The 21344-nt window shown below is 41.3% G+C and overlaps 1 protein-coding gene across 2 annotated transcripts in view; it reads right to left on the minus strand.

Moving 5' to 3' along the window:
* The window catches only part of PKD2 (polycystin 2, transient receptor potential cation channel), a 66098-nt gene that overhangs the window by 14047 nt on the left and 30707 nt on the right, over positions 1-21344 (minus strand). For both annotated transcript variants that reach the window (XM_027970884.3, XM_012179695.5), the window contains exons 3-9: positions 15857-15990; positions 13948-14198; positions 9681-9905; positions 6573-6801; positions 4026-4193; positions 1344-1525; positions 89-209 (exon numbers count right to left, since the gene is read on the minus strand). In XM_027970884.3, coding sequence (XP_027826685.1) covers positions 89-209; positions 1344-1525; positions 4026-4193; positions 6573-6801; positions 9681-9905; positions 13948-14198; positions 15857-15990 — 1310 coding nt within the window. The remainder of the gene's footprint in view (positions 1-88; positions 210-1343; positions 1526-4025; positions 4194-6572; positions 6802-9680; positions 9906-13947; positions 14199-15856; positions 15991-21344) is intronic.

Consider the following 21344-nt stretch of genomic DNA (forward strand, 5'->3'; position numbering starts at 1 on the left):
GAATAAAGCGTGAGAGAAAAGAAAAGATGATTTATGATGGTGATTTATGAAGTTTCAATCACCTCACTATAAACAAAAGTGTACATACCAAAAGAATGAAGAACATAAAGAACACAAATGTAGTGAAATAAATTGGTCCCAAAACTCGATTAGCTTCCTCAATCTCTGCGAAGTTGATATCACCCAAAATGATACGGAATTGAGTGAAGCTATAAAAACAAAACAAAACACAATACCACAATACAAAAACAAAGAGTGTCCAGCATTCTTTTGACATAACATTGCTCAAAAGATAATTTCATACTTTTGGACCTTTTGTAAAAATCAATGCAGAAAGCTGCCAAATAACAGAAAATTGTCAACCCCTTGGGAAAACTCTTGCTACTTATAGGAGCAATTAAAAGCTTTCTAGAATAAAAATAATATGCTTTCATGCAAAATGTTATTTTCATTTCATTAAAAAGAAAACATAGTAATTATTATTAGATGACTTATAAAGCAATTGACTATAAGAATTTTATACATAATCTGGGTAAAAGATGATAACTCTAAATCTTCACAATGGTCACCCTGCATATGAATTTAAAATCTCTTAAGAAAAAAAGATTTTTGAAGGATAGCCAAAATTGTATGTGTTTGAAGAGCCAATATTCTCAATGCACTTAAAGTGGGGTCAAGAACTGCTGTGTGTTGCCAGATGCTGGGTCTTAATCGGTAAAACTGTTTCCATTCCCAACTTTCATGAAACAGTAACATTATTTAGGCATTCTTGTACACAAAGCCCTATTAACTTCTATTACCATGACCATCATCTTTCCTAACTTCTTTCTACAGGCCATGGAGTCTGATAGTGGCTACTTTACCTGTTTCTAACATTGTATTTATGAATTTTGGGAAAAAACCTGAAAATTCCTGTATTGGTTTGTGCTTCTCCTCGAATATTAGAAATAGCTTTTTTTTTCTTAGAAAATAAGCTGAAGTTTAAATGTATGGCAACAATATTTGATAGGTATAAAAATAGAGGCAAATTGTGTCTTAAATGCTACCATCTGCATTTGGTGCTGAGTAGACCTCATTCTTTGGGACAGAGCTGGTTTATGATAACTATTATTCTATATCTTACTATGGCACTTTTAGGCTCTATTTTAAACATTAGCATTTCAGAAATTATTGTCACAGTTGCATTGGTGGGTTAATGTTTTTGGAAAGAGAATTAATTCTCATTTTAAACCACTACTTTTAAATATTTGGTAGTTACCCAGCCCCCATGACGGTTTCTTTACCCTTGAGAAGGCAGTGTTTTCTCTGATTAAATTTGTCTTCTTAATTTCATATATACTTACATACACTCTTGGAAAGTACTGAAGTCATCAACTTGAGTGCCAAAGACAAGGTATGCCAACTGAGCATATGCTAAGAAAATAATGAAGAACATCATTGCAAAGCCAAAGAGGTCTTTGGCACATCGAGACATGGTTGTAGAGAGCTGACTCATGGTCCTGTTAAAGCTGATAAATTTGAAGAGCTGCACAAGAGAGGGAAAATATACACAGATGAATGGGTAATATACCACATTACCCAGCACCACAAAATATACCACAGATGAATGTGGTATGTACACACAATGGATATTTATTCGGCCCAGAAAGGAATGAAATTTTGATGCATGCTACAACATGAGTGAACTTTGAAAACACTGTGCTAAGTGAAATAAGCCAGACACAAAAACACAATTCTACTGATATGAGGTGCCTAGAGTAGGGAAATTCATAGAGACAAAAAAGGAGAATAGAGGTTCCCAGGAGCTGCAGAAAGTGAGAAATAGTTACTGTTGAGTGGATACAGGGAAATGGGGAGTTAGTGTTGAACGGATAAAAAGGTTGCGGTGCGGATGATGAAAAAGTTCTGGAAATGCAGGGTGGTGATGGTTCACAACACTGTGAAGATACTTAATACCACTGAATTATACACTTACAAGTAGTTTAAATGGTAAACTTTCCACATATATTTTACAGCAAAAAAAGAGAGAGACAAAAAATATATATATATATATTTTTTTCCAAATCCAGCAACTTATATTATCCCATTCACGAAGTATTTGTTGAGAGAATACCATATACCAGACATTGTTCTTGGAGCTGGGAATACACCAGTGAACAGAGCAAAGCCCCTGCCCTCATGTCACTTATATTTCACATGTTGGATAAAACACAGAGAAAGCAAGTTTAATTATAATTAAAATGATCACTGATATTTCTCCCCTAGAAAGACTAAAAGAGAAAAAACCCACAAATAAAAACTAGCTAGGTAAGGCACAGAGAGCAATACTCAATATTTTGCAATGACCTATAATGGAAAAGCAGAAGTTGCTCAGCTGTGTCTGACTCTTTGCAACCTCATGGACTGCAGCCTGCAAGGCTCCTGTCCACGGAATTCTCCAGGCCAGAATACTGGAGTGGGTAGCTGTTCCCTTCTCTAGGAATAATGGAAAAGAATCTGAATATATATATATAAAACTGAATCATTTTGCTACACACTTGAAACTAACACACCGTAAATTAACTATAGTCCAACAAAAACAAAAAGTTAAGCTAAAAAAAACACTAGTTGAAAAAACTCCAGAAAATACTTATTGAATATTATCAACTGTTATTTACTGGGCATCAACTGTGTGCCAGGCATTGGCCAGGGTACAGAGTAAGGATCTGTACCAGGCTCTGACTGCACAGCCACATTGTGCATTTCTGTAGACAAGGCATTGAGGATGCAGCCCCAACTGGGCAGCTCCAGCCCAGAGGGCATGAATCCCACACAGTTCTAGCTAGGAGCCCTGGTGGAAGGACATGGAGAGATCCATCAGAAGTAGAGTTCTGATCCCTGCCTTAAAGAACTTAATGGTTCCCATGGTCTTGGGAGTAAAATATTCACAGGTGAAGCACTAAATTAAACACTCAGCCTGAGGCACATACTGAAAGCAAATATCTAGCATTTTACTTAAAGACCTCTTATAAACTGTTTCTGGCCATAACAAGACATTTTTGATGGCTATTGTAACATTACTTAATACAGCTCCCAGCACTATTTCTATGAAATTGTGATTATTATTACAGTTTGTGATAATGGCTTGGTATGTTAGTGATGGTTTCTCTTGAACAAATATGTAAATGAAAAAAGGGAATGAGAGACTCAGGACAAGGTCTAAACCCCCTGATAAATCTCAGGCCTTCCAGCTATGAATATCATTCTGAAAAATAAGTAACTGTTGGAAAGTCCCTTCTATAAGGTGCTCTTCAATACAACTTTAAAATCTAAATTAAAATCTAGTCACTTGTGACTAATAGCAGTTACTATCTGGATGGCACAATCACAAAACTTAACTGGTGACAGTCTGACAGCTGTCTAAGAACTAAAATTTCCTGCATCTCCAGAATTGAGGCTTATTGTATATGACATGACTCACACTTTCACATACAAGGAAATGCACGTGATACTTTAGGAGAAGAAGGAAATGAGTCCTGAAGGCACTACTTGGAGGAGGTGTCTGTCCAATCTCAATTCTAGGTAAAGCTTCCCTAAGACCTCCACCTGGAAAGGAGGCAATGTTTCCAGAGAACATTTCCAATGCAATCTCTCTCCCTTACATTTCCCCACCCTTCCCCCTTCTTAGTTCCTTTTCCTTCACCTGGTCACCCCACATCAGGTAAAATTAGAACCCGTCTCTGTCTCCGTATAGCCAGGGGCCCTAGGCCAGCAGACACACTGAAAGGGGCTCTTAATGCATTTATTAAACAAAACCTACAAAGATAGTTCTTGCAAGAGTGCAAGCAACCAGGAGCCCCATTCAACAGTGAGATAAAAGATCACGAGAGTCCTGCTCATTTGTTTCAGTCATAATATACGGAGCAGCTTTGGCTACTTCAATTTCGCCACAGAAGCAAATTCAGGTCCTTCAACACTTTCTGTGACTCACACTACCAAAAAGAAGAAAAAATATTAAAAATCTGAATGTGAAATTTATAAATTACCTTAATCCAGACAAAAAACACTATGACAGCAGCTATGTTGTTGAACTGTGTTTGCCAGTATGCCAGATTCTCAAAGTTGGGGAAAGTATTTTGATCTTCTAGAAACTGTAGCAGAACTTCCACATTTGATGTTCTGTATATGTTAATTCCTATAGCGACCACTGATAACTGGAAAACAAAAGATTAAATAAAGATTTTATTACAGTGTTCTAGAAATCTATAGCTCACCTTAAAATGACTAGTTTATTTTCCTTCACCAGTGTATTAGTTCTAGGGCTCACCACTCTATTCACCCAATGGCATTCATAAAAGTCACTCACACACCCAGAGAGAAAGTGTTAAGCACTGCCATAAAAAGTGAAACAATATACTGCTTGCACTTCCTTAGTTAGAAACAGAATTCAGTGAGAGCACGTGTGTGTGCACACACCCAAGATGTCACTTTATCACAAAACAAATCACACAGGGATGGCTTCTGTTTTTTCTGCCACCTTCCTTTAAATCACTTACTCTTCTGCTTTCTCAGGCCTCATCTCACTCTCAGTTTTCATTTGTGGGGCTATTTCCTCACTCTCTAGCCATCTATCCTTTCCTTTATTCAACAAATACATTGATATCTGCACATACAGCACTGTGGTAGGGATCAAGAGGAACAAATGGAAGTAAGAAGTACAAACATTGTCTTCGAGAAACTTCTACTCTGGTTCAAGAGCAAATAAACACACAAAGACAAATAGTACCAAAACCTTCGAAGAAGCTGACATCACACAACACAGGTGAAGGGTGAATCGAGATGTATTAAAAGGAGTGCTCGTGAGAAAAAAGGAGGAGCTTGGTCTTAGATGGTGGAATGATGGGCACAGAGGGTTTGAGAAGGCTTGCAGTGGAAGACGTAGCCCAGAGGTCCCCCTTGCTTGTTTCTGTCCTTTAACTCATGACCGTACAACTCTTCATATCCGCTTTGGTTCTGGGCTATAAAACCAGGTTTGAGGGTAATACTGGGCCCTACTTGCATCCATCACCACTGGGTGAACGTGTATGTGTGGAAAGTGCTAAGCGTCAACCAGAAATGTCTGGCCCGAATGCAGATCGTGAATCCATGGCAGCTGGGCTGTGGCAAGCACCGTGACCTTTGCTGTTCATTCTCTTTCTTTCTCATGGTCACAGACCACTTCATCAGCCCTTGCTGGGATGGCTGTCTTGGTGATTATCAGAGTCAAGACCTGACTGACTGCCAACCACAGATGAAAAAGAACACCTCACCACCTTCCTTTTCTTCTCTGTAAAGGAGTCCCAGTCTTAACCTAGTATTTTTTGCACTGGTAGTAGGAATATTTCCTTTGAGCTTTTTGGAATATACTGATAAGTGTTTTCTATATAGACTTAGCTGAAAGAAAATGGCTGACTGACTGAATCTAAAAATAACTTTTACCAACTCTCACCAGGTACCCTTTGTTTTAGCTCTGCCCAGGGCAAATGTTTATAAAAATACGGAAATAAAGTGAAGTGAAAGTCACTTAGTCGTGTCCGACTCTTTGCGACCCCATGGACTATACAGTCCATGGAATTCTCCAGGCCAGAATACTGGAGTGGGTAGCCGTTCCCTTCTCCAGGGGATCTTCCCAACCCAGGGATTGAACCTAGGTCTCCTGCAACGCAGGCGGATTCTTTATTAGCTGAGTCACCAGGGAAGCCCATCAATGTCATATCATAGAAAGACACTGAATTTCCTTGAGACTCTTCCTTCAAAATAGAGAATGAGAGAGAAAAGAGAAGAAAGAGAATTTATGAGAGTTTGGGTCATTATGTGACTCCGAGTTTTGAGATTCTCATCTCTTTCTACCAAAGAATTTTCTTTTTTTGATATAAGCTTCACAGAAAGCATGCCCTATTTCTACAGGGTCAGAAAAGGTTTCAAAGGAGAAGTAGGGTTCTAGTAACTGTTTCCTGTACTTATAAAAGCACACTGTCTGAACTGTGGTCTTGTCAGTACTAAGAGTTAAAAAAAATAACAACAGCATAGGGAAGCAAGTTTCCAAGAAAATACTTGCAAAATTCTGTGGCTGCTGAGCCAAAAAACTAGCCTCAACTTCCATGATATCAACAAGAAAGAAAATATTAAAACTCCTACGCAAGTGATAAGAAAGTGTTAGAATTCTGTTTGTATTTATTTTTATTCAAATATTTAAAATTCTATGATGTGTAGGACTTTGCAAATGTACCTATTACACCACTACCAGAACAGAATAAACAAAACATTGTAATCTCTCCCACATCTCGTATGGCACGCCAAAGCCAAATATGAATTACTAAGCTATTCTTCTTATTAGTGTGGCCAAACAACAGCCTATTGTAAATGCCTATCCACTTCATATGCAGAAGGGTTACTCATGCAAAATGAGACAATTAGGAACACTGAAGCTGTTATCACAGAGGAGAACTTAAGATTCTCCTTCAGGAAGATAAAGACCCACAACAGTGAGGACAGCAGAGACTCTAACACGCTTCTATAACAGAGAGGAGATTTGGTGTTGTTCTCCAACGTACCACGATGATCACAACATCCAGACAATTCCAGAAACTCCTGAAATAGTGTAGCTTGTGAATGCGAATTTCCAATATCTCTTCCACCACATAGTAAAGGATAAAGAAACAAAAGATAATCTCACAGGCTGCCAGGAAGAAATCAAAAGTTGTAACATAGCGGATCAGCTTTACAGGCTGAAATTGCCAAGATGGGATCACACCTCCTGTTGCTGGGAATTCGATCAGTAACCTGCATTGTAATAAGAACAATTAAAACAATAACATCAATAACACCACATGGATGCAGTCAGGGAAGAACATCACCTACTCTGTCCCTGCACTAGAAGGTAATAAAACTGCAACCACAAGTCACCCCAATTGTGCGTGTGTGCTCAATCGTGTCTCTTTGCAACCCCGTGGACTGTAGCCCGCCAGGCTCCTCTGTCCATGGGATTTTCCAGGCAAGAATACTGGTGTGGGTTGCCATTTCCTACTCCAAGGGATCTTCCCAACCCAGGGATCAAACCTGCAACTCTTATATCTCCTGCACAGGCAGGTGGGATCTTTATCACTAGCATCACCTGGGAAGCCCTACTCATCCTAGTTTGGGATGACCACCACAAGTCACTCCAAACAAGTGACAAAATGTTCTTATCACAGCCAGTAACCCCCTCCTTGTAGAATTCTGTGTCACAAGAAAAACAAATTTTGTCTTCCCAAATCCTCCCAGACCAAAGAGATTATTTCTCCTCAGTCTCCCATTTACTTTTCTGGTAGTCATACTACTCAGAATGCTGTATAATTGTTTTCCAAATACAGAAATTAATCAAACAAGCCTTTCTCAGACTTACATCAAATGTAAGTCATTCAACTAGGCAATGAAGAACATAAGAAGTTTGTGTCATCTTTCAAAACACCTATGGCCCAGCTGAGAAGTAGGATGTCTGTTTTGTATACAGATAAAGATATGGAACGAGTTTCTCATTCATGCATTTGGTGAATCAACATTGAATATTTGCTTAGGAAAGCCTTTCTGCTATTGGAACTTCCTAGAACCTTATAGTGAATTGGTGCTTAGTAAATGTCTGATTGTCTGAAACAGTAACATGTGTTTTTACATTCACACTGAAGGTACTGTCTTTAGTGCTTTATCATAATTGAAATGAACATGCTTCTTGCCAAATTCACCTTTGCAGGTGTCACAGTGAGAAGGTTAAATGATTCACTTAATGGTATAATTTCCCTTCACACTAGAAATAGACTCTCTAGACCCTTGACTTTAAGACTTTTAAAAAGACCTCCAGTCAACTATTAGGCATAACTATCTCTCCCATTACAGGATGGACAGGACAGGACCTCTAGAACCTGAGTATCTAAGGCTCAAGCATGAGCAACACTCAAGTAGACGCAGGGTCTACAGCAAATTAGAATTGGTCAAAGCGTGAAACATTTTCCTTCCTTCATAGTATCAGTGTTCTGTTTCCTTCCTATTTGATATGCTAGAGACCAGGAGTGAGAACCACAAACCAGAGAGCAATACTGAAATGAAGAGCCTTGTGACAGCCTCAGTGTAAACTCGCAAGGGCAGGAAGCGGCCTCTGCGTGCTGAGTCATCTCTCTCTGCCAGTTCTGGTTCTGCATGGTCAACCCTTCCAGATACTGAGGCAACAATGCAGAAGAATGAAGCAACTGCCTTGACAATATTCACTCGTGAACTATGGTGAGGAAGTGAGACATATTCATTTATAGCTTCTATATATATGTTACTTCCTTAAATGTCAATCAGAGTTGCTTGCTTGTGTTTATCCTCTTTCTGTTCTCACCAGAATCAGATGTTCAATAACAACTGCAGCAAATTTTCGTTCATTTCTAGTAATATCTATTACTTGATTTAATGTAAATCACAATGCGATTTAATGTGAATAAAGTTGTTAGATATAAAGACTGGGAATATCCACTTGGCTATATAATGTAGAGTTTGAGTTCAGTCTCAAAAATAAAGCTACTACAACAATTTATCCTTATTATTTGGTGGGTAAACATATGTGCAGGGCTTCCCAGATGGCACAGTGGTACAGAATCTGCCTCCCAAGGCAGGAGACTCAAGAGATGGAGGTCGATCTCTGGGTTGGGAAGATCCCCTGAAGCAGGAAATGGCAACCTGCTCCAGTATTCTTGCCTGGAAAATTCCAAGGAAACAGGAGCCTGGTGGGGTCACAAGAGTTGGACATGACTGAGCGATCGAGCACACAACACAGACAACACAAATGTATGTGCAAGTAATTCATGTTGGCAGTGTTTGGATGTTGCCACAGTGTTCACAAGGAGGATTAAAGTGGGTGGATGCTGAATCTCCAGAGTTCTGCTTTTTTACAGCACACTACCCTCTAACATGCTATTTGTTTCTTTTGTTTATTGTTTATCATTTATTATCTCCTCCTGATTGAATGCAGGCTCTACAAGGACAAGGAAATTTATTCTGTTCACTGATGCATGCCAAAAGACTTGAACAGTGCCTGGCATATACTAAGTGTCTAATAAAGGTTTGTTGAATGAATGGATGAATGAGAGGCCCGAACAAGCCAGTGAGATCTTTTGTTAGTGAGTGGTCATGATGGCAACGTCACAGAATTGGTAGAAGGAACTTTATGTACCTTTGGTAAATCTTTTTAAGTGTGAGCAGATACCTAGGTACCCTGCTCAACCCAAGCGTAGCCCCTGACTACTGTGCTTGTGTTCTGGTGGCAGGGACATCGTATGAGACTGGGAAACTCAGGAAAGTGAGACAAGATTTGATGCCAGGGCTCCTTGGTAACAGAGTATCTTCATAATGGGAAAGGATAAATGCCAGCAAAACACAGTGCTTTATCTGAGAAAGTTCCAGCTTTGGGATGAACCTGGATCTGACTTAAGGTTCTTCCTAACTTGCAATATTCAGGGAACCTAACTCCTTTCCCCTAAATGGCCCCATCCCAATAAGTTTTTGGTTTTCATCCCTCCTTGTTATCATTTTTGATCCTTGACACTCATGCAGACAACTGCAGGCAATGGTTTTCTGGCTTAAAATCCAGACTAGGATGTATTTACAAATACACAGAAGCGGAAGGAATGAGTGCCCTTCATACACACCTGATCACGCAGAACAGGTTAACGTTGGCGTTGTACACTGAAAAGTCAATAAAAATTGCCCTGGTTCCTCGGTCCAGCCAGACATTTTTCTTGAGGTTAGCAACCTGAGCGGCTGTTTCCTCTCTTGTTCTTGACAAATCCAGGTAATAACCAGCTCCACTATAAGTTGCAATCATTCCCCAGTGGCTACTCCCATTCAAGTCTTTTTCACTTGTGTAGATCCAACTAATTAAAAAACAAAACAAACAGGTAAAATCAATGGAACACTTGGAGCAATTACAGAGACAACTGGTTCCTGGTAAGACAGAATAGGTATTGATAAAAATAAATGCAAGTCTCATCAAGCTGGGTAATGTGCTTTCCACGGAGCTTTGCATTTTCTTACATAATTCTCAAATAGATATTATCCCCCTGCTAGGAGTAAGGGCCCTGAGGCTTAGTGAGGTTCAGTTCTGTCTCAAATCTTTTTACAATAAAGTCAGAAACCTACCCCAGAACTGTCTGTATTCAGAGGTCTATTCTATTAGTCCTCAGCTGATATGGTTGCCTTCCCAGGGTAACTTTGGGACTAGATGACTTGAGGCCTCCCCAAAATTCCAGCCCAAATGGGTACAAATTCATCAAGTGCCCCTGGCAGCAACCAAACTAAGTTGAGACTCCACAGAGCATTGGGAATTTAATCCACAGACATTTACAGAGGCTCTTGGGAAGCACATGATCATTTGGCATTAACGAGGACAGAAAGATGAACCAAGATCCCTTCTCTCCCAAATTTATAAGGTGTAATTAAACCATGAAAATACAAGGTAGCAGATAATAAGAACCAAAGAAGAAGCATAGATAGATTGCTTGGACCAATCTGAGGGAAACTAGTCTTCTTTGAAGTTTCAGTGATGAGGAGAAATGTGAATCAGAGAAGGATTTGGGAAGAAAATATGTTGAACATAGGTTGTGGAAGGCAAGCAGGATTCAGACTTACACAAGGAGATGGGGATGGTATTTTTAAGCCTGAGCCTGGCAGAGCCAAGGAAGTACAAGGTATCTGCCAGTAGTTTGGTTTGGCTCCCATATGATGAAGAAGAGAGGGCTGAAAGATAGACTGTGGTCAGGTAGTGAGGGGCAGGCCTCACAGGGTCACTGAAGAGAAGGTTTCTGGGAGGTATAGAACAGGATTACTCTGGTGGCTGCGGACAAGCCTGAAGTGGTGAGGAACAGAGAATTCATGGGCAGAAAAGAGTCAACATATTGGGTCTTAGACCACCGTTTCTTAAAAAGCCCTGCTTGCAAGGTTGGTCCTCAGCTGGTATATGGAATTTAGGTGGTAAATAGCTCCCTACACTGATGAAACACTTTCTCTGACCAGAAACAGTGGCTTGAGGTACCTAGGCTTCTGTGAAAACAAGGTGGCTTATGCTGCATGCCTGCTTTGCTTCTGGGAGTCTGGGATTTGAGGATGTGCCAGGCAGAGCCTGCCTATCTGACCAGCACCCAGTAAAATAGGGCAGGCACCAAGTCTCTGATGAGCAACATTTCCTATGAGTTGTCACAGTGCGTTATTGGAGGAAGGAAGCATGTCCCGTGCAACTCCGCTGGGAGAGGACCTTTGCAAACTGCACCTGGTTTCCTCTAGACTCTGCCCCATGCGCCTGTCCCTCTCTCTGCTTTTGCATATATCCTTTCATTGCAATAAACCTTAGCTGTGAATATATGCTGAATCCAGGGAGCTCTTTGAGCAACTTGGTGAACCTGGGGGTGGTCCCGCAGACCCCAACACAGCTGAGCCAGCTGTCCCTACAAGAACCAAGAGGCGACGAGGCCTGAACTAGAGCAGTGAGGTGGAAAGGAAAAGGAAGAACTGACACAGGGCCACAGCAACGACTGTCAACAGAGCCTGGCACTGATTTGGAAGTTGGGGCAAGCGAGAGGAGACCTCTGAAAAATGACTTGAGTCTTTTTCGGGCAATTCAAAGATGGTGGTGCCATGTGCAGGAGGGAGTTCAGATCCAACAAGAAAGTGATGAGTTCAGTTTGGGGCATTTTCAATGATGGGAGCTACATGTAGCATGCAGACTCATCTTCTATCACTCGAATGTTAGCAGTGATAGAACATTGCTTCTTCACTCCAGCCAGCACCAAGGGCATTTCTAGAAAAGGGAGAATTCACTAGGAACACGCCTGGCACATGTTAACACTCAGTATATTTGTTGAAGAAACAATGAATCATCAAACAGAGATGAGAATGGGAGCCATCTGAATACCAAAGGAGAGAGTATAAAGAAAGAAAAGATAGAGATCTGAATATAGAACCTGGAATTAAGAGAGAGGAAGGGGGTTGTAGAATTAAGAGAAACTCAATTTCACTATCACTCACCAAAGTCAAAAGAACAAGCAACCAACAAGACCGTATCCTGCAGAGGGGTTGATGAGGATTAGGCTGGTAATGGATCAGTGGATCAGCAAACAGAACAAACCCACTAGTAGCTTCCAAGAGAGATGTTAAAGGCAAAGGCTTAAGCATTAAGGTGTGAATCAATGGTAACGCAAAGGAAGAAGCAGTGAAGACTCTTCTTTCAAGAAGTATGGTGATGAAGGGAAGGCGAAATGGGAATAACACATATTCTGGCAGGACCAGGGATGGTCTAGAAATACATGCAGGAAGGACCCCTTCATACCCTCCCTGCATGGAAAATCACTAATTCATTGTGTATCCAACAGGTATTTACTGAACATTTTGGATGTTCTAGGTACTGTTCAAAGCTTTGGAAATATACTGGTTGAACAAAACAGAGTCCCTGCCATTAAGAAGCTTGAATTCTGACAGGAAGCTTAGGGCAACAAGCAGCCACCAGAGTAACATAATTAATATGGAAGAAGCAATGTGGTATCACAGAAGAAACATGGGCTTTGGAGTTAAGCTGGTTAAATCCTAGCATGGTTCCATTTACTAGCAGAAACACTTTGAGTAAGTGAGCCTCCATCTTTTCATCTATAAAGTGGAACGGACAGCTATTTCAAAGTTGTTCTGTGAAAAGTAGAGGAGATAATGCATGAATTCACTTTTTAAATAGCATCTGGCATGGAGTAGAGGCTGCATACATCTCTCTTATCAAGACATGAAATAAAATATGAGATAAGAAAAAATAAATAAATAAAAATATGAGATAAGGAGCCACAGTTTAAACATGTGTTTTGGAGAAGGAAAAGGCAACCCACTCCAGTATTCTTGCCTGGAGAATCCCATGGACAGAGGAGCCTGGTAGGCTGCAGTCCATGGGGGTCGCAAAGAGTCGGACACGACTGAGCGACTTCACTTTCTTTCTTTCTTATACTTTGCAGTAACTAGAAAATGGAGCATTAGAGAACAAAATCATTTTTCACAACCTGGAAAAATTGTGTTTTGAGGATTCAGTCCCTTTACTCTATATCTGATGTGTAGTAAGTTTGTTTCTTACAGGCCGGGGCATTAAAGAGGGTGTCCACTGGATGACAGACAAAGAACCTGGTTATTGAAGAGGTGTTTGCCCTCAAGTGTGTCAGCTAATATGGAGTCTGGTATCTTAGTTCCCAACAAAGGGATCTAGATAAACTGAAAGAGTTTAATAAAGCTTAGAAGAAAATTATAACCGTAGTGACTTACCCAGGGCCCATGACCCAAGAGATCCACTTTGGGACAGCCTGAGAGCTCTTCTCACTTTTTATAATAATTCTAGAAATAATGACTGCCCTCCCTCGATACACAAGATGTTTTAAGTATGGTTGTCAAAGAACACTAAAAAATCCCTGCAAATACACACAATGTAGATACGTACTCAAAATCATAAACACACATTTGAGAACAGTTTTAAACCAGACAGAAAAACTGCCTCAAAAACTTATTATACACTTTAAATAATTGTACTCTGAACACAAATTTATTTCTAACAGCTAATAAAAAAGAATTTCTGTATCAAAAGAACTTCCTAGTAACAACCTAGTGAACCATGGCCCTGGATATATAAACACAGGATCCAGGCATCTTCAAAGAAACCTCTGAAGGCCCAGGTAGCCTTCTGCCTGTGGGGATGTGGTCAATAATTAAGCCTTTTGAAAAATATATATGTGGAAGCTGATGCATGTAAAAAGTAGAGAAAACTTGAGAAGCCAAAGTTTGGCCACAGCCTTAAATATAAGCCTTAAGGGCATATTCTCCTTGGTGAAGGGTCAGAAAATGATGGAATGAATGTCCGTGAGAAGCCAGGGCCCAGGTCCACAAGCCACAGACACTTACGCAGTTCCATTTCTAGGACCGAATGGAGCCCGGTCTTCACTGCTGACGGAGTAGACATCATAGCACTCTTTAATCTCATCTCTCAAGTCCAGGGGGATGGAACAGGATCCATTTCTGACTCTGAGCTGCCGTATACGTGGTACCCCTAACAGGAGGTTCTCATAGTAGATGAAGCTTCGGTTGTCGGCTTCTGTTCTGTTGCTGGGCTGCGTCTTCCAGTAGAGCCCATCCAACAAGGCGCCTTCTGTGAACTGAAAGCAAAGGCAACATTTTTAAAAAGCTCCAAGCTCAGAGGCTGCCTAGTTTCTTCCTGGAATGCTTGTGTTACCCATAGTTTGACAACTCTGTGAACAGGGCAGAGTGACAAGGGTGGGTTTTGCTGTCAGAGGAACTGGATCTTGCTCCAATCGTGCTCCACCATTTAATTGCTAGCTGCAAGGACTTGAACATCTGTAATACCTATCTTTTAATTTTATTTTTTGGCCACATCATGTGGCATGTGGGATCTTAGTTCCTCAACCAGGGATCGGACTTGCGCACTCTGCAGTGGAAGTGTGGAGTCTCAACCACTGGGCTACCAGGAAAGTCCCTATAATATCTATCTTTTGTGTGGTTGCTATACCTGGCACAGAGTGGGCACTTCATAAATAGTAACTTGGATTTTTACCCTAGTTCTAAAGGCAGGGGGTGGGTGGGGGGTGGTGGTGGTGCCATTTGCATGAATCTATAACCATGATCAATTTCACTTTCCCTTATTAAAACAGCATCCCACATAGTAATCATGGTTCATTATCACTGCAGAGATAAAAGACTATCGCCTTGATTACCAGTCTGCTATCTGGTGGACCTTTAAATTGTCTGGAGTTTTCTGTCATATTGTGAACTCTCTAGCCCCCCATCCCTTCTTCCTCCTCTCTGTTTTTAGAGTTTGGCATTCATCATCACAAAACTGTGTATATATGAGATATCTTAGTTGGTCTCTAGGGATGACAAACTCACATTTGTCACACTGAGTTGTTTCTCAGTGTCTTATCTTTATCAGATGGTCAACTGAGAGGGAATGCTTTGCTTTCTTGAAATGGGGAAGACTTAAATATGTGGTTTTTGATTCCAAGAATTTTTAAGCATTATTTAGTGTACTCTGGTTCTTGTGATCTATTTCCTCTATCTCTAAAATCAACAGCTGTGACACCAGAGTTTAAGAAGAATGTTAGAAAGTATTTCCCCAGGAGAAAACAAGCATTTTCTCTCCAAATTCCCTTCCCATATTCTTAGATTCTGCATATACCTTCGAGATCAGTTTAATATTTTTCCTATGAGATCGCTTATTGCTTATCCTTTAATGTTAATGTTGGAATTTGTGACAATTTGAGGAGGGGCTGGGTTGAATTTTACATTAGAGATCTTTGAAAGAATGTGCCTGCCTTGTCCTAGGCACATGAATCCCTGTTCTGGAGTACATGCCACCATCAACAAAAGAGACAAGAACAGAAGTAAAAGAAGACAAAACAATAAATTCTGCCCTCATGGGCCTTATATCCTAGGAGATACTGCGTCATGAATGACTGATTGAATGACAACCTAGGGTGAGGAAGTCTCTGTCACACTAGAGAGAAGTCCATTCTTCTTACTTCTTAGCCACATGTAAGCACTCTGCATGTTAGTTTCTTCATTTACAATCTGGGACATGATTTTTGTGCTTACCTTATTAGGTTACAATGGGGGTTAAACAAGGTAAGGTATGAGACAAGGTACATGCAAGGTTCTCAATAGAAGTGCTAACAACTCACCATAACTTAGAGCATCTCACCCAGTGTTAAGTGCATAGCAGGATCTGTAGATACCACTGAATTGAATTTATGAAGTCAAATGAACAATTTTCAATGATAAAGAGGTCATTTGCAAATACCTTCCAGAAGTCTTCCATTGAAGAAAGAGTTTTAAAGTTAGTTTTCTCCATTTTGGACACTGGGGTGTCCAGGAAGAGTTGTGACATGATCCGGGTGTAGTAGTACACACTGGAGCTCATCATCCCATAGGTCACTGGAAGACAGAACAAGCCAAATGAACTGTGCAAAGGACCCAGCACACTCGCTCACACCATCCCAGTGGACACGCAGATAGCCATGCTGCCTTCCTTCCCTTCATCATTCTTCCAGGGTTCCTCCCCAGTTCTCTGGCTTATAAAAAAAATAAATTAACATTGGCTTACGTGAAACAGAATTGGCTTACTACTGAATATCAGATTAAGATCAGGCGTCTCTGATCTTGATGTTTGGGACTTCCAATATGCCCTTCAACTTCACTTCCACCACCTCCCAGAACACTCTCCATACCAGTGAGTCTGATGCCCCCAGCAGAGGTCACCTGGAGCTTCTCATCCTCCTGCTGTGGGCTGCTGCTCACTCTCTCCACAACAGGATGGGTAGGCCATTCTCACTTTATTCTCAGATCAATTCTCCATTCTTCTCTGTGCCTCACAGCTGACCCCTACAGACTGCGCCACTGGGTTCCCCTGCATTCAGTCAACAGGAGGCAGGACAGGGGATCTAGGGGCCCAGGAGTCGGGTTTCCCCCTCTGCTCTCTCCCTCACTACCTGGATGCAGTTTGGCAGGACCCTCTAACTGTGGCCACAGCTGCTGGGGGCATCTCTTCTCCAGTCACACTGGCCTCACGCCATGCCACTCCCTCTCCTGTCCCTTCAGGCCTGCAAGTGGGAATCCTTCCCAGCACCTCATGTCCCCTTGCTGACTCTTGTAACCTTGCCACACCTCTGTAGACAGCCCCTCTATTAAACTTTCTTTAATTACCACTTGCATCTCCCATCTCTTTCCTTCTGGGATGCTGACTAACACAGACACATCTGCCTCCCACCCACCCACCAGATCTTGTATGGCACACTCTAAACTCAAACCACAGCTCTGCCACGCAGACTTGCCAATCTTACCAGCCCATTCTGAATAGTCTTGGAGAAAGGTGGGGAGATCATAGTCTGAGTAGGTCACAGGAGATTATTAGGATTTGAATTTGATCTGTACAAATCAGGTCTGTGACCTGTACAAGTTGCTTGTAACCTGTACAAGTAGCTTAAACTTTCTAAGCCTCAGTTTCCTCTTCTATAAGATGGAGATAATGAGTTATTTCATGGGAGTTTTGGGTACTTAAAAAAAAATTACTAAAATTTATCCAATACAATGGTTGATACTTCAGAGTCTAGTAATGGTGACTCTTCCTCCCTAACCAAACTGCTACAACAAATCTATTCAAAATCTCAACACTTTAATGAGTGCTGTCTTGTGCTGAACTCTAATGACTACAGGTATAATACACTATAATACCTAACCATGCCTATATACTTCAAGAAGGAGGAAATACTTCTTTTTATGTTTCTTTTGATCACAGAGGTTTTATACATCTTTTGACCATAGTTCTCAACACTCAGGACGTGATGAATACTTAGTTGATTCTGTAACAATCTTTGGGACAGCATAAAATGCATTTTAAAACCTCATAGTAGAAGATGGCGGAGAAACAGGATGGGGAGACTGCTTTCTCCCTCACAAATTCATCAAAACAACATTTAAACGCTGGGTAAATTCCACAAAACAACTTCTGAATGCCAGCAGAGGACATCAGGCACCCAGAAAACCAGCCCTTTGTCTTCGAAAGGAGGTAGGAAAAAATATAAAAGACAAAAAAAGAGACAAAAGAGGTAGGGACAGAGCTCCATCCCAGGAAGGGAGTCTTAAAAAGAGAGAAGTTTCCAAACACCAGGAAACACTCTCACTGCCGAGTCTGTGGTGAGCCTTGGAAGCACAGAGGGCAACATAACAGGGAGGAAAATAAATAAATAATTAAAACCCACAGATTATGAGCCCAACAGTAACTCCCTCAGCGGAGAAGCAGCGCAGACGCATTTGCCACTAGCAAGTTGGGGCTGGGCAGGGAGGCAAGGGCTTCATTGCTTAGAATAAGGATCTGGCCTGAATGCCCTGAGGGCAATCTGAGTGAACTAACTTGGGCTAGCAAACCAGACTGTGGGATAGCTACCACGCAAAAAGCCATAAAACACCGCCAGGCCCATGCACAGAACAAAGGACTGAACAGAACTAGCCGGCTGCAGACCATCCCCCTCCAGTTACAGGCAGCTAGAGCCGGAATGGGGCAATCGCAGCCCCAGAGAGACATTATCTACCAAACTGCAAGCAGGCTTCTTTGCTAACTAAGAATTCTTAGGGTTCTGGACAGTCAACACCCGCCTGAGAAGGTGCACCGGTTGTACACCCAGAAAACCAAGCGGCAGGGATGGGGGAGGCGATAAGTTGGAGCAACCGCACTCACCAAACACCTCATCACCTGAGCTGCTCGGACCTGGGAAGGGCCCAAAATGCAGGCGCAACCGAGTCTGCGCCTCTGAGGACTACCTGAGTGCCTGAACCTGAGCGGCTTAGACCTGGGAGGTGCATGCAGCCCAAGGCTGGCCTCGGACGGTTCCTGGCTGAGCAACCTAGAGCCTGAGCAGTGTGAGCAGGAAGGGCACACCCATCGTGAGCAGGGGCAGGCCCAGTGTGGCTGAGACACTGCGAGCACAGGCCAGTGTTATTTGTTTGCAGCATCCCTCCCTCCCCACAGCGCAACTGAACAAGTGAGCCTAAAAAAAGTGTCCACCACTGCCCCCTTTGTGTCAGGGTGGAAATCAGACACTGAAGAGACCAGCAAACAGAAGAAGCTAAAACGGAGGGAACTGCCTTGGAAGGGACAGGTGCAACAGATTAAAACCCTGTCGTTAGTACCGACTACATAGGAAGGGGCCTATAGATCTCGAGAAATATAAGCTGGACCAAGGAACTATTCGAAAATGAACTGACCCCACAATACACATAACAACACCAGAGAAAGTCCTAGATATATTTTTACTATTTTTACGATCATTCTTTTTTTTAAATATTTTTAATTTTTAAGTCTATTACTCCTTTAATTTTCATGTTTATAACCTACTGTTACTTAGCAAAAAAAAAGACCCTATTTTTTTAAAAGCAAACTTCATATATATATTTTTAATAATTTTTGTGACTTTTTTTCTCTCCTTTTTTTCTTTTCTTTAATATTGTATTTTTGAAATTCCAAAGTCTACTCTAGATTTTTAATCTTTGCTTTTTGATATTTGTTATCAATTTTGTACCTTTAAGAACCCAATCTTCAGTACCCATTTTTACTTGGGAGCAAGATTACTGGCTTGACTGCTCTCTCCTCCTTTGGACTCTCCTTTTTCTCCACCAGGTCGCCTCTGTCTCCTCCCTACCCCCTCTCTTCTCTACCCAACTCTTTGAATCTCTGTGTATTCCAGATGGTGGAGAACACTTAGGGAACTGATTACTGGCTAGATCTGTCTCTCTCCCTTTGATTCCCCCTTTTATCCTCCTGGCCACCTCTGTCTCCTTCCTCCCTCTTCTCTTCTCTGTATAACCCCATGAACATCTCTGAGTGGTCCAGTTGTGGAGTGCACATAAGGAAATGATTACTGGCTAGCTTGCTCTCTCCTCTACTGATTCCACCTCATCTCATTTGGGTCACTTCTAACTCCCTCCTCCTTCTTCTCTTCTCCATGTAACTCTGTGAACCTCTCTGGATGTCCCTCACTGTGGAGAAACTTTTCATCTTTAACCTAGATGTTTTATCAACGGTGCTGTATAGATGGAGAAGTCTTGAGACTACTGTAAAAATAAGACTGAAAACCAGAAGAAGGAAGCTTAAATCCAAACCCTGAGAACACCAGAGAACTTCTGACTCCAGGGAACATTAATTGACAGGAGCTCATCAAACACCTCCATACACTGAAACCAAGCATCACCCAAGGGCCAACAAGTTCCAGAGCAAGATATACCACATAAATTCTCCAGCAACACAGGAACACAGCCCTGAGTTCCAATATACAGGCTGCCCAAAGTTACTCCAAAGCCACTGACATCTCATAACTCATTATTGGACACTTCATTGCACTCCAGAGAGAAGAAATCCAGCTCCACCCACCAGAACACTGATACAAGCTTCCCTAACCAAGAAACCTTGACAAGCCACCCATACAACCCCACCTACAGTGAGGAAACTCCACAATAAAGAGATCTCCACAAGCTGCCAGAATACAGAAAGGCCACCCCAAACTCAGCAATATAAACAGGATGAAGAGACAGAGGAATAACCAGCAGGTAAAGGAACAGGATAAATGCCCACCAAACCAAACAAAAGAGGAACAGATAGGGAATCTACCTGATAAAGAATTCCGAATAATGATAGTGAAAATGATCCAAAATCTTGAAATCAAAATGGAATCACACATAAATAGCCTGGAGACAAGGATTGACACGATGCAAGAAAGGTTTAACAAGGATCTGAAAGTAAAGTGAAAGTGAAGTCGTTCAGTCGTGTCTGATTCTTTGCAACCCAGTGGACTGTAGCCTGCCAGGCTCCTCTGTCAATGGGATTTTCTAGTACTGGAGTGGGTTGCCATTTCCTTCTCCAGAGGATCTTCCCAACCCAGGGATCAAACTCAAGTCTCCTGCATTGTAAGCAAGACACTTTACCCTCTGAGCCTCCAGGGAAAAGAGTAAATATATAATGAATAATGCAATAAATGAGATAAAAAACACTCTGGAGGCAACAAATAGTAGAATAACAGAGGCAGAAGATAGGATTTATAAAGTAGAAGATAGAATGGTAGAAATAAATGAATCAGAGAGGAAAAAAGAAAAACAAATTAAAAGAAATGAAGACAATCTTAGAGACCTCCAGGACAGTGTTAAACGCCCCAACATTCGAATCATAGGAGAAGACAAAAAGCAAAGACCATGAGAAAATACTTGAGGAGATAATAGTTCCCTAAAATGGAGAAGGAAATAATCACCCAAGTCCAAGAAACACAGAGAGTCCCAAACAGGATAAACCCAAGATGAAACACCCCAAGACACATATTAATCAAATTAACAAAGATCAAACACAAAGAACAAATATTAAAAGCAGCAAGGGAAAAACAACAAATAACACACAAGGGGATTCCCATAAGGATAACAGCTGATCTTTCAATAGAAACTCTTCAGGCCAGGAGGGAATGGCAAGACATACTTAAAGTGATGAAAGAATATAACCTACAGCCCAGATTATTGTACCCAGCAAGGATCTCATTCAAATATGAAGGAGAAATCAGAAGCTTTACAGACAAGCAAAAGCTGAGAGAATTCAGCCCCACCAAACCAGTTCTCCAACAAATGCTAAAGGATATTCTCTAGACAGGAAACACAAAAAGGGTGTATAAACTTGAACCCAAAACAATAAAGTAAATGGCAATGGGATCATACTTATCAATAATTACCTTAAACGTAAATGGGTTGAATGCCCCAAC

The sequence above is a fragment of the Ovis aries genome, chromosome 6 (assembly GCF_016772045.2).
Source record: "Ovis aries strain OAR_USU_Benz2616 breed Rambouillet chromosome 6, ARS-UI_Ramb_v3.0, whole genome shotgun sequence".
Taxonomy (NCBI): Eukaryota; Metazoa; Chordata; class Mammalia; order Artiodactyla; family Bovidae; genus Ovis; species Ovis aries.